Source organism: Myiozetetes cayanensis, unplaced genomic scaffold, assembly GCF_022539395.1.
Source record: "Myiozetetes cayanensis isolate MyiCay16 unplaced genomic scaffold, myiCay2020 scf20-37, whole genome shotgun sequence".
Taxonomy (NCBI): Eukaryota; Metazoa; Chordata; class Aves; order Passeriformes; family Tyrannidae; genus Myiozetetes; species Myiozetetes cayanensis.
In genome coordinates, this window is record NW_026087412.1 from 7,541,012 (window position 1) to 7,553,159 (window position 12,148).

Genomic DNA, 12,148 nt, shown 5'->3' on the forward strand with positions numbered 1-12,148 from the left:
TAATCTAAATCTTATGGTATGTGCTTAGGAAAGAGCTCTGACTATAACACAGACAGCAAATTCAGACTGCTCATTTACAAACCTCTTTATTCACTGGATGTGTCACAGCATCAGCACCTTCATTAGCCACATGAATTTTAACAAAATTCAAAAGATTCAGATGATAGTTTAATGGCAAAAAGGGAGTTTAGGCTTCCATTCAAACCTCTGCACATTTTGATTTGGCTCAGTTGACACATGCCTACACTGGTGTATCAGAGTGAGGGTAGGAAAAGACTGTATTTGGACTTCTTTCAGTGAAGGATTAAGCAGTGTGTATAATCGTGTTATTTCTTTACTCTCTTTATTCCATCCCCCTTTTCCTCAGCTAAAGGACTTTTGTGTCTTCCTGACAGCACTACATTTGCAAAGATCCCACTGACAGGCAGAACAATGGCATTTTACCTATTACTTCCCACATGTGGCATTCCCAGGAAATAATTATATGGAAATAGATACCTTTGTGGACTGGAGCCATGAAGGGCAGTGAGAAATTGGGCCAGCCAGTACCTGTCACGCTGATTCACTCCTCTTATTGTTTCCTTGTACTTTCTCATCCACTTGTACTTTTTTCACTCTTAGGAATGCATTCCTGGGGGAGGGACTGTCAGCCTGTTCTGCACATGACCAGTTCTAACTTACTTTTCAGATCGAAAAGAATATTTCTTTGTCATTGTCTATTAGAACTTGGAGAGTTTAGGATGAGTTGGAGGCCTCAGAAGAGGAGATTTCACTGATTTCCCACTTTAATAGGAAATCATACACATTGCATTTTTTAAATTTGCTTTTTTTTTTTGCCACTATTAACTTTGTGCTGGAATAGGTTTTTCTTAAAGCTCTGTGGACTGTGCTTAGGTAGTGTCCAGTACAGTGTGGCTCTTGTCCACAGCTTGGTCTCACTGGCACGTCCAGCCTGAGGGATGAGAAGCTCCCTCAACTTCCCTGAAGAACAGCCTGGTAAAGTCAGAGGACTGAAAATGATGCAAAATAATTGATGGCCAGTGAGAGGAAAATTAATTTCATTTTAATTCCATTCATGAGGCACCTGTGAGACAGAATTACCTTCAATCTTTGGAGAATTGTAGATACTTTCTTTTACTAAAGTGGGGGTTCTATCCATAATCTAAGACTTAAATCCTCACCCTAAAGTTAAAATAATTGTTGAGAAAGTCCCCATGGTGATTATGCTGCAAGACTGACCATGTGAAAACACACAGGGAGGACACCAGAGCATCCTAAGCTTGTTCCCATAGTGATACTCTGAAGGGAGAGTTTTCAGTCAGTCCATACATGGCAACCTGAGGAACTCAACACTGGAATGTTTTACTCAAGAGTTGTGTCATGGCATTCCAAACTTTGCATTTCACATCCACACCCTCTCCAAAGGAAGGGGGGAAATAGCTGACTTGGAGGCTCCAGGCCATCCCTCTGCAGTTTGCAAAAAGGAAAAAGAAGGAGAAGTGGCACTTCAGTTGTGTCTTTGCTACTGCCCGTTCAGAAACAGAAGTTCACAGGGGTACTACGGAACTGGAATATTTCCCCAGGGACAACAGGCAGAGCAGGGACAAGAGAGGGAGGAAAGCAGCTGCCTGATGCAGTCACTGTATTCCCACTTGCATTCAGAAGGTCTGGAGGCACTGCATCTGCTTGATTCTCCTGGACTTCCTTAATTTTGTCTGACCCTTGCACAAGGCACAGCTTTGAGTCACAGCTGAGCACAAGGAATCCTCAAACCACCAGAGAACTCTGCTATAGATTAATAGTTTGAGAAGCTGCTGTAATTTGTCCTGTCAAAGTAATCTTTGTATCACACCTCACTCCTTGAAGAGTGTTACTTCTATTGACGAGTCAGTGGTTAAAAAGTTATATAAATAAATAATAGAACAACCTTATCCATCATATGCAATGTCTCAATTGGCTTTTTGGCCTCAGGGAAATGTGTGAGCAAGTGGCCAGAACACCTCAATTCACAGTTGTGCACACAGATCACCGGGACTGCAGGTCACAGCTTCAAGGATGTGATTACACATCACAGCTCAAGTGGTGGGTTATGAAACTTCATCATGGGATTTCAGGTAGATTGGCTTAGAAATCTTCCTCAACTTTTCCTGGTGTCGCAACGTACGACCTTGTTTGTGGGCGAGACCCATAGGAGGCAGATGGATCTGGAAAAGAAAATCCCACCAGTTAGGAGCAAACTGGGAAGAAAAAGGCAGCTTATATACAGACTAGATGTCACTGAGATTTAAATAATTTCTTCACACTTTGGAGAGGGCATTGTCTAAAGCCATGTTATTAGATTTCTAGGAGGAGCACTGTCTAAGGAGGAATTAGTGATATAAGTTTCAGGCCCTAAATGTGATGTTTATTAAAATCCTATGTTTTAGACCTTAGTAACCTTGTTTTGCAGTTTGATATCAGACTGTAACGATAAAATACTTGTTGAAATAGGACTGCTGACAATGTTCCAGGACAGTAAGACCTAGATAATCCTAAAAATTCCTGAGTAGATGTCTTGAAGCACTGCGTGATTTATTCATACCTACTTAAGAAGTCACAAAATAACCCCAAAACTGTACGTATTGAAAGCCTGCCTTCTTCTTGTCGTGATTATGTGTGCCACGTTAAAATGCACAATCAGTGTCATTGACTCCAAAGCTGAAGGAGCAATAGGTGACAGGCTCTTCCTTTGATTGACAAAGTCTTTGTATTTCATAAGACTCTCCGTGGGAGTCGTGCAGCTGTAACCCCCCGAAGTGACTGGAAAACGGAGGTGGTAGCAGTCAGATGTTATTGTTGCTGAGCCTGTCAGGCTGTAAGGTGGCTGTTTAGGTGCAAATAGTAGTAAAAGCACTGACTAGAGCAGGAGTAGAGATTTCTGGAATCTGAAAAATAATAATCATCCCGTTTGTCTGAGAGAGCCGATCCTTTGGGGTTTTGAAACCACTGTAGAGAACACGTTTTAGGCCCATTTCTAGGAACACTGTTTGCCAGGTGTGCACTGTAATTCTGTACACTGAAAGAGATGCTGACAGTGATCATATTTTAGGCAAGAATCTGATGAAGATACAATTTGCTTTGACTGTGACTGCCTTGATAAGGGAACTGTAGATGTGAAAATATAAACTAATTAACAGGAGCAGAGAGGAAGTCTCTAGGGGAGGCAGCATAAAGTACTACAGACAAGAGTGACTGGGCAGGGAGGAAACTGTATTGAGTGGTGCAATAGGAGACACTGCTGCAACTTCCAGCATTTCAGTGATCTTGGATATGTTTTTCTCTAGGAAGAAGGGAAAAGAAGCAGCAACATAGACAAGTGTTTCCATAGGACTTGATTTATGACCAGTAATGTAGGCTATGAAAATTATTGTATCTAGGGCAGATGTAATTAAGTATTATTATTCTCTCATTCTTGTTTATTATTTGATTCCATTACCATCTTTTTCTACATCCTTTGGTCAGACAAGACTGGCTAAATATTCACAGGCCTCAAGAGTTTGGCTCACACAGTTCCATTTAGGCTTTGACTCCTTATTTTGAGAAGAAACCTGCCAGTTTACAGTGAAAGCAGATAGATGGAGAAGGTTTCAATGTACACTTGGCTCTGATTTAGCACACATTTAAATGCCAGCTCATCTGAAGATGCAGTGCAGTGACAGTGATGTAAACTCATGGTTTCATCGTGCAGGGAGAGCTCAGTGGGTAACGCTGAAGAGTTTGTGACTGGATTTGTACTCACAGGTCTCGGGTAGGGGATGTTATAGTGAAGTCCAATTTCTATTCTTGCCTCACATTCTTCTATGCACTGCTCAATCAGCTTTGGATCTGTTACCTAAGATCACACAAACAAAGGTTTTGTACAAGTTCAGCAATTAACACTTGGAAGCTCAAGTGTAAATGATGCACAGCCACGTGACTTTCTGTAGCTTGTTCTGGCAATCCCAAGGATACAAGGACTGTATTTTTCACATCCATAAAAGGTAACATCAGAATTCTCCTTGACTCAACAGCTCTGGGCAAGATGGCACTGGATGTTAAGGCCCAGAGGCTGTCAGGACTGAGGCTAAAGGAGGAGTTTTTTATCCAAACATGGCATTTTCTCTGTAAAAAGACAATACACATTTAAACTACTAATACATCTATGAAAGAGCCACGCTCACCCATCCGTCACTCTGTGAGGTAGCTTGAGGAGAAAGGAAAGACACTCCTTGGTGCACATTCTCTTATCATCCTACCCAGAAATTCCCTTTGAAGTCAGAAATGTGGTGTAAATTATGACTTAAATTAATTTTTTGACTTTGCATTACTTCAATTTAGTCCCAGACCAATATGGGCTATAAATAAATATTGTGATCTTGAATTACAAGAAGGACCTTTGATTACCATGGAGTCTGCATCGACTCTTTGAAAAGGGGTTTGAAATTTCTTTCTTAAGAAAAAAATTAAAGTGCTTCTTTTAAAAGAAGTGCCAATAATTGCTGCTTTGAAAAGGAAAAAAGAAGCTGCTGAGCTCTGTTTGCCATTGCATGGGTAATGATACACTTAGCTAACTTTGTAAAGATCAAAAGCTGTTTCAATTACACAGGCAGTATCTTTGGAATTAATTTTTTCTTGGCACTTTTTTAGTGAAAAAAGACCTTTTAAATTCTACAGCAGTTAACGAAGAGCTGAAATGGTTTGACTTTTCTCAAGGATGAAATTTAAATTATAACCCAAATACACCCAAAGCATTTAAGGTGAATAAAATGTTGGGAACTCATATTCGTATCTTAGCATCCAATCCCTCAGACAGCGCAAAGAGCAAGAGGAAAGAAGCAAAGAGCAAGAAATTCCAAACTGCAAGGACACTCACATGTTTGTTTTTTCGGAATAATGTTCTGGCCTCATTTTTAATGTACTCTTTCTCTTTCATAGTCTCCTCTGTCTGTCCTGATGCCGATTGCCATTTTTTGGCTATTTGGAATATCTTGCGGTAAAGGCCGAGAACTTTTTGTCGAGTCGCTGGGGTCATCTGGAAAAGACAACACAACCCCCCAAACATATGCATGAACATTTGAGTTGCTAACAGGCCAGCAAGCAGTGCGTGTTTTCACACCACTGAATTAGTTTAAAAATATTTCCATCGTCTAAAAATACGCTGAGCCGTATGAAAAAAAACCTGAAATAGCTGTAAACAATAATTAGCTGTTGACAGCTGAAGACCCAGTCCAGCAAAGTCTTTAAACTGATACTTAAATCTGTCTCCATTCAAACAGCTTGAGCTCCTGCTCAAAGTTAAGCACCTGGTTTAGTGCTCTGCTGAATCACAAGCCTGGTACAAGAATGCCTGGGTTCTGTTTCACTGCTGTTATGCAACAGACATTGGGTAAGTCACCAAAACTCTGAATGTTCCCCTTCCTGAGACGTTGTTGTACCAATGCTGACCCTATCTTTGCAAAGCATCTTGAAATCTGTGAATGAGATACGTGATAAACCCACCACGATGTTGCTGAAAACCTGGGCAGGCTTCATGGGCTGAGCAGCTTTGTTTGTGGCACTGTGACAGTAGGCAGTAATGATTCAGCTGGAGTTTGATGTGATGAAAAGGTGATGAAAGCTATTTTATCTAAGCACTGCAGGACAGGCAGACTAACTGTGGATTTAGGAAAGTCCTGAATGCCTTGATTTTCAGCGAGCTCTGTACCTGCTGAGCCCACTGAATCAGCCTCCAGGTGTGATAAGAATATTTGTCAGAAGAGAATGAAATCCTATTCTTGTTTGATGTAATTGAGTATTTTATCATATAAATGGTTATGCTATTTCATGCTGGACCACAGATATCCCTGAGATAAATCCACTTCTGATAACAACATTTCTGACATGGATTAAGTTAACAGAAAAAATGACTTCTGCTTTTGGGGCAACCCAACCATCAAAGGCACTTTACTGTCCCAAAGGAAGATGCAGCAGCACTCCCAAGTAAGGGTATGGATGCAACGAGGAACAAGTGTCAGGGACAGGACACCATCTGACTGTCTCAGGATCCATTTGCCAACCTGGAGCTCTAATTACTGTGGCTGAATCTACCCTGAAATCAGACCTGTGTGCTGGGAATGGCTCCTCCAGAGGCCAGTTTGGAGCAGGGTAATTCAGACAGCCTGAGCTGCCCTCTGGAAGGAGTGCTCCTTCCCTCTTTTCCTCCCACATGAGGAAAAGTTGCTTTCTAATGCACTCACCCAAACTACTGTGGGAAGTGTGGCAATGTGCTGTCATCCACCTCTTTGCAGTCTGTGGTAATTCCTGTTTTTCTGGGTTGTGGAAGAGGGGCTTGAGCCAAAGTCTTCCCAGGCTATTCCATTCTCAAGTGGCTGCCTCTGCCACAGTGACTGAGCAGAACAGGCAGAGTTGGAATTACTGATACTAACCTGAAGACAGGATTTGGCCCATAGTTCTTTATTGTAAAAAATCCCAAACTGTTAGATCCTAGCCTTGTCTTAACTGTTGTTATGATCTGAAGACTTCCATGGTTTCATGAACTCTGTTTTTCTCTGGTGCGTAAGAGACAACAATTTTATTTTGCTATTTGCATTTTAACATGTTTAGCTAATCATATTTTTTTCCCCCAGATGGAAAATTGTTCTTCCTACCCAGCAGAAAGTATTTCTAGTAAATGTTTATGATATTTCTAGGAAACAAATATCCACAATAATATAACCAGGTAGTCCCAGCTCATCAGACACTCTGGAGTAAGTGCTTCAATTTATCCACTCTACAGCTCCACTTCAGGCAATGAAATTGGTCAGGCACAAAGCCACGGATGAACATATATCTGAAAAATCACTGCTTACCCCTGCCCCATGCATATTTTGTACAGAAAACAAACAGTTCAGTTACAAGGGCTGACCAAGCACAAGCTGAGCCCCAAATCCTGGCCTGGCCTAGAGCCCCTCCTGGCCTCACCCCTCTGCTTTTATCTGAAGGTGTCACCTTTGTGGAGCTGATAATACTCTTTGTTCCCTGCTGACAGCTCATAAAAGGCAGTACTGTGCTAGAAACTTTCACCTTAGGTTCTCATGTAATCCCTAAAGAAAACAAGAGGAACAATGTTAGGGGAAAAAATGTTCAAAATGCAGGTTTCAGTTCTGATCTACACAGAGCATTTCCAAGGCCACAGCTTGGGACAGCACAAGCCCTCTGTTCAGAGCTGATCACACCTTCTGCTCTTGGATTTTAAACGTACCAAGAATCTCTTTATAAAGTTTAGAACCAACATTTTTTTTCCCCTGCTAGTTGTTCCACTCCCCCATCTAGAACTTATTCTTTCATTCTTTAACTTCTTTGTGTTGGAATTGCTACAGGACTGTGTAGCCCCTAGTCTAGGCATGGGCTGCACTTCTGCATTCTTGCTCTCCTTCCCACATATGCTGGATGATATAAAAGACATTAAGCAGCTATTCATGTACACTCAGAAACCAGCTGCTCCCAGGGCTGATTTAGTTGTCAATTTCTAACAACACAGACCTGCTCAAAAGCCATTTCTGCAAAGGTACATAAATGTAGGTGTGAGGAGCCCTTTACAGATTGAGGACCCTTGTCTGTCATAGGAAAGGATGAGAGCAAATAAGACAAAATTCAAAGCCTGGGTCAGATTCTGATCTGAGTGGGAGTATAAATAGAGAATAATTCCACTGAGAACAGAATTACTTCCAACTTGAAATGTTGTAAATGAGATTGGAATTTTTTCTTTGGTATAAACAGAGCCCACACTGACAGAAACGTAAGTGACGGTACAAGTCATGTATCAGGTGTAATTTCATCAAGTGACACTACTTTTATTAGTTTTGTGGGTGTGCAAAATGATTCTGAGTGGGACAGAAAGGAAGATAAGGAAGGCTTTCATGTCCTTGTAGTTACTCATCCTGCAACTTACATCTCTGGCATTTAAATCATAATTATATTTCACATCTCTGGAATGCTAAATGGATGTTACACCACTTTCCCACTAACACCCATCTTGTGGTAGTCACACCCATTGTTTAACTTCTACCACCCTTCATTTTATTGCAGAAGGCAGCCCACAGAGGTTAACCACAGGCGTTTCTGTCAGAAAGTACAGGGCTATTGTACTAGCTGAGCAAATTTCGGGTGTTTGCTGCCACAAAACAAACCAGGAGAGGTCAAAGGTAAGGTGTGTGGGCACAGATGTGTCACTGGGAAAAGCGGGAATCTGCAGCTGGTTTGGAGCCCCCTGTCAGAATCCGGGCTTTGGAAGGAAGCCAGGCATTGCCTTCCAAACAGGCCGGGCTGGATGCTGGGCAGAGCCCTACAGCAGGGCTGTATCGCCCTGGGATCTGCATACAAACCCCCTTATCAACAGCACATCAAGCACCTGAGACATCCCATTGTATCCCAACTCGCAACGGAGATCTGAGCAGTTAATGAGTTACTGCCTGGTGAAGATGCAAACTTTTCTCACTGTTAATTAAAACAAATGACACTTAGACTATAAAATGCCCTGAGTTTTTCATTCAGGAAACAGATAAACGTTCCTTTGGATTTTTAGATGGTTGACCCAAAAGTTCAGTAACCTGAATAATCAGTGAAACATCAGTCTTCTTTTGCTATTCGCAGGCTTGTTTAGAATTTAAAAGTTTAGATAAAAGTAACAAAAGGAATCTGTCAGCTGCACTGTGAAATGACCCCAGTAGTGCAGTATCAAAGCAGAGCCAGGACTGAAGTCAGGCTGCACCGAGCCTGACCACAGATGTGCAGGCAGCTCAATCCCACCTGCTTCCCAGTGAGGGATGCCTGGCTCCCAACGCCTGTCCAGCACCCTCCTGCTCTCTGCACAGTGCCTTTGCTGAAGTTTGAAGCCTATTTTATTTATCCCTTTCTTCTCAAGTCAAGCATTAGCTACTCACTTTAAACATAAAATCTGCCAGCAGTGAGTACATAGAGGATTTTTGAAAACAACAGGTGAAAGTAATGGCCCGTGGGGAAAAAAAAAAGGATCTTTTAAAACAACAGATCTCTTACTTTACATGCCAGCTAACTGGGGCACGTGTTAGTAATGCACACGTTGTGCTGGTACTGAGAAACTGTTTGCTCAGGGGAGGAGATGGTGGGGAAAAGAACTCTGCATGAAATAATTTGAGAAGGCTGCTTTGAACTTCTCAGATGTAAAATGTTTTATTTAGGAGCAACACACCTTTTCCTTGACAGCTGGCTTGCTACCGGCAAGGAGTCCTGAAGGCACAGTGACAAACTGCTGGGCTGACTGCCTTCCAAATCAAGCTGTGGTCACATCCTTGTGATGGGAATAAATGACAGAACACCATCATGTTCCATACAGTGTGTCCCTATGACAGACCAGCCTGTATGAACATCTACAGCCCCTCTTTGCTAATGTTTATTTAAAGAGATGCACAAAAATGCACATATCTGGCCTTTTTTTCTAAGAGCTAAACAATACCACTTAGCTAAAGGGTGACCTGCAGTCTCTCTCCCGCTGCTAATGCAGCAGATAATCAATCATTCCTTCCCCAGCTCTCCACAGCAACGAGAGGTCAGTAATCCATATTCATCTTTCCTGCAAGTCTGCCAAAATGAGTCTTTGGTTCCTAAGGCAGCCGTGGCTTTGGTCTGTCGGTTCCTCGAGGGGCAGCAAGTGAGACAATGAGTTCCTGTGGCACAGAGCCAAGAGGAGGGGTCACAGATTCCTGTGAGAGCTGGGCAGCTCATGTGCCTTCCAGCAGTACTAAGTTTCAGAAATCCGTTTCCACAAAAGTAATGTTGAGTTCTTTTTTGCTCAAATCAAGGACTTGGTGGCCTGTGACAGCTGGCACCCTGCAAACGCCGACCACACAGGGCTGCAGGATGTGCCTGGCAAAGTGAACACTCCATCTGATTGTCATTCTTGATTGAACATTCATACCTTTTTTTTTTTAGGATTCAGCCAAAACCAAATCATAGTGAAACTTCAATCACAGCTTAAGTATTCCATCTCCACATGGTGAAAAACAGACTAGAATGAAAGATCATATTCTTCCATAATGGTGTCACATTTCTACCAGTGACAGAAGCCTGTAAATTTCAAGATATTCCCATCAAGGATTAATTTGACTCAGTTCTCGCTGTTTCCATCCACAAGCTGCAATCAGAAATCTATGCATCTTCAGTGAAGAAGAATGAAGTTACTGAATCAATTTATTCAGTAAGGGTATCTGAAAGCAGGGTGACTTTCACAGGGTTTCTGCTGGCAAACTGATCTGAAACTCTGATCTGAAACCCCAACCAACACCTCTGAACCAGCCTCTCTAAGTCATTGAAGTCACACTGTTCATCAGCTGGGATAAGAACTCTGCCATTCTATCTGTGCCTCAGATTTCTGACTGAACTTGGATCTCTTTTAAGCTTTCTCTTACATATGGAGCAGTCTTTTGATCAGAAAAAGCAACTGCATGTAAAGAGAATATAATTAAATAGTAAAAGCAGGGACATGGATTTTATCACTGGTTTCCCGTATCATTTTAAATAAGCCAATTTGCAGAAAATTAGGATTCTACAACATTCTTTTAATCTGAAGAAATGAAAGTCTAGTCCCTTTTGATCAGAGTTTTCATTCTTTTAGTCTGAGGTGGTCGAGGCATTATCTGGTTTTAGTAGGACATAGAGACTCTTTCCCTGGGAGTGCCTCCCATGCCATAGGAGCCTGAGGAAGACAAGAAATGCTGACTTACACTTTGGAGAGGGGGAAGGGAAACAAATTGCTTTACTTATTTCTTAGCGTTCTCACAAAAAGCACACAGCATCCAGGTAAACTCTCAAGCAACATGAACTTGTCTCTTGTCCAGCTGTCACTCATGTTTTCACACAGTTAGAATGGTTTTCTCCTCCTTTGTTAGTTCTCAATTACTTACAAGCAGTGAAAGAGGTTTTAATGCAGTGTGAGAAATACAGCAGAGAAAATGAAGTCTCAGCTATCCTTGGATGGCCTTGCTTATATAATATAGAAGCCTACAGAAATATAACAACGTGGACACAAACCCCAGTATAGATTTATGCACCTTATTCATACCTTGGCTTCCAGCCAACTGCAACTGAATGCATGAATAGAAATTATTTCCCAGCTTGGAAACACTCCCAAGCTTGAGAACAGGTATAAGTATTAAGGCCAGCAGAGACACAAGCCTCCCTGCCCCTTTTCTTACTTCGTTCTGACGGGTTACTCAGTAAAACTCATTAATACCCATTGATAGACATGACTTTCAGTCACTATTTGAGAACCATAGCAGGGCTGTGGGCGCTGAGGGCTGTGGGGAACAGAATCACTGAATCAAAGAGCTCTGAGATCATCGATTCCAGTCTGTGACCGAACATGACCACGTCAGCCGGACCATGGCACCGAGCGCTACATCCAGTCTTTCCTTGGACACCTCCAGGAACCGTGACTGCACCACCTCCATGGGCAGCCCCTTCCAGTGTCTAATCCCTCTTTATGTGCAGAAATTCTTCCTAATGTCCAACCTAAACCTCTCCTGGCACAACTTAAGACTACGTCCTCTTGTCCTGTTGGCACTGAACGCTGTGGGCACCGAGGTCTGCGGGCACCGAGGTCTGTGGGCACTGAAGGCTGTGGGCTCTGAATGCTTATGGCACCGAGGTCTGTGGGCATTGAAGGCTGAGGGCTCTGAATGCTTAGGGCACCGAGGTCTGTGGGCACTGACCGCTGTGGGCACTGAGCGCTCTGGGCACGGAGCGCTGCCCGCCCCGGGCGCCCCCTCAGCCGCCGCCCCCGCCAAGATGGCGCTCCGCCCGCACCGCGGCCCGGAGCCGCGCGGCCGCTGGGGGGCGCTGCAGGCGCGGGCTCCCTTGCGCCCCCCGGCGGCCGGGGCGGCCCAGCCCCCGCAGCCGGGCGGAACCAACGCGCGAAGCGCGGGGGGACCGTGTGTCAGCCCACCCCAGGCACCCCCAACCCCTCCCCTCCCTCCGCGCTCTCGGCATATCCTCCCCCGTCCCCGCTGTACCTTGGGGCAGCCGCGCCTCGGCCCCGCCCCCGCCGGGTCCCGCCGCGCTCCGGTGGGCGCCTGCCCTGCCCTGCCCTCACCGTGCGTGCGGCGTCGCCGCGCAC

General features: G+C 43.7%; 1 protein-coding gene across 2 annotated transcripts; it reads right to left on the reverse strand.

Moving 5' to 3' along the window:
* Window positions 1–60: 60 nt before the first annotated feature.
* Window positions 61–12,147, reverse strand: LYRM1 (LYR motif containing 1). 2 transcript variants are annotated; one of them, XM_050317813.1, is made up of 4 exons: window positions 12,045–12,147; window positions 4,892–5,050; window positions 3,779–3,871; window positions 61–2,204 (listed from the first exon to the last, which is right to left on the reverse strand). In XM_050317813.1, exons 2-4 carry the CDS (start codon window positions 5,048–5,050, stop codon window positions 2,088–2,090), a joined length of 369 nt encoding a protein of 122 aa, XP_050173770.1. In that variant the 5' UTR covers window positions 12,045–12,147; the 3' UTR covers window positions 61–2,087. The 2 variants fall into 2 exon arrangements, with proteins under 2 accessions (XP_050173770.1, XP_050173769.1); XM_050317812.1 differs by lacking the exon at window positions 12,045–12,147 and adding an exon at window positions 9,227–10,081.
* Window position 12,148: the final 1 nt, after the last annotated feature.

Bases quoted from the DNA above. Each gene is read 5' to 3' on its own strand.
- LYRM1 (XM_050317813.1), bottom strand. From the start codon at position 5,050: ATGACCCCAGCGACTCGACAAAAAGTTCTCGGCCTTTACCGCAAGATA. The intron at 3,872-4,891 runs GTGAGTGTCCTT...GTGTGATCTTAG, and splicing joins TATTCCGAAAAAACAAACAT to GTAACAGATCCAAAGCTGAT. The intron at 2,205-3,778 runs GTGAGTACAAAT...TTTCTTTTCCAG, and splicing joins ACATCCCCTACCCGAGACCT to ATCCATCTGCCTCCTATGGG.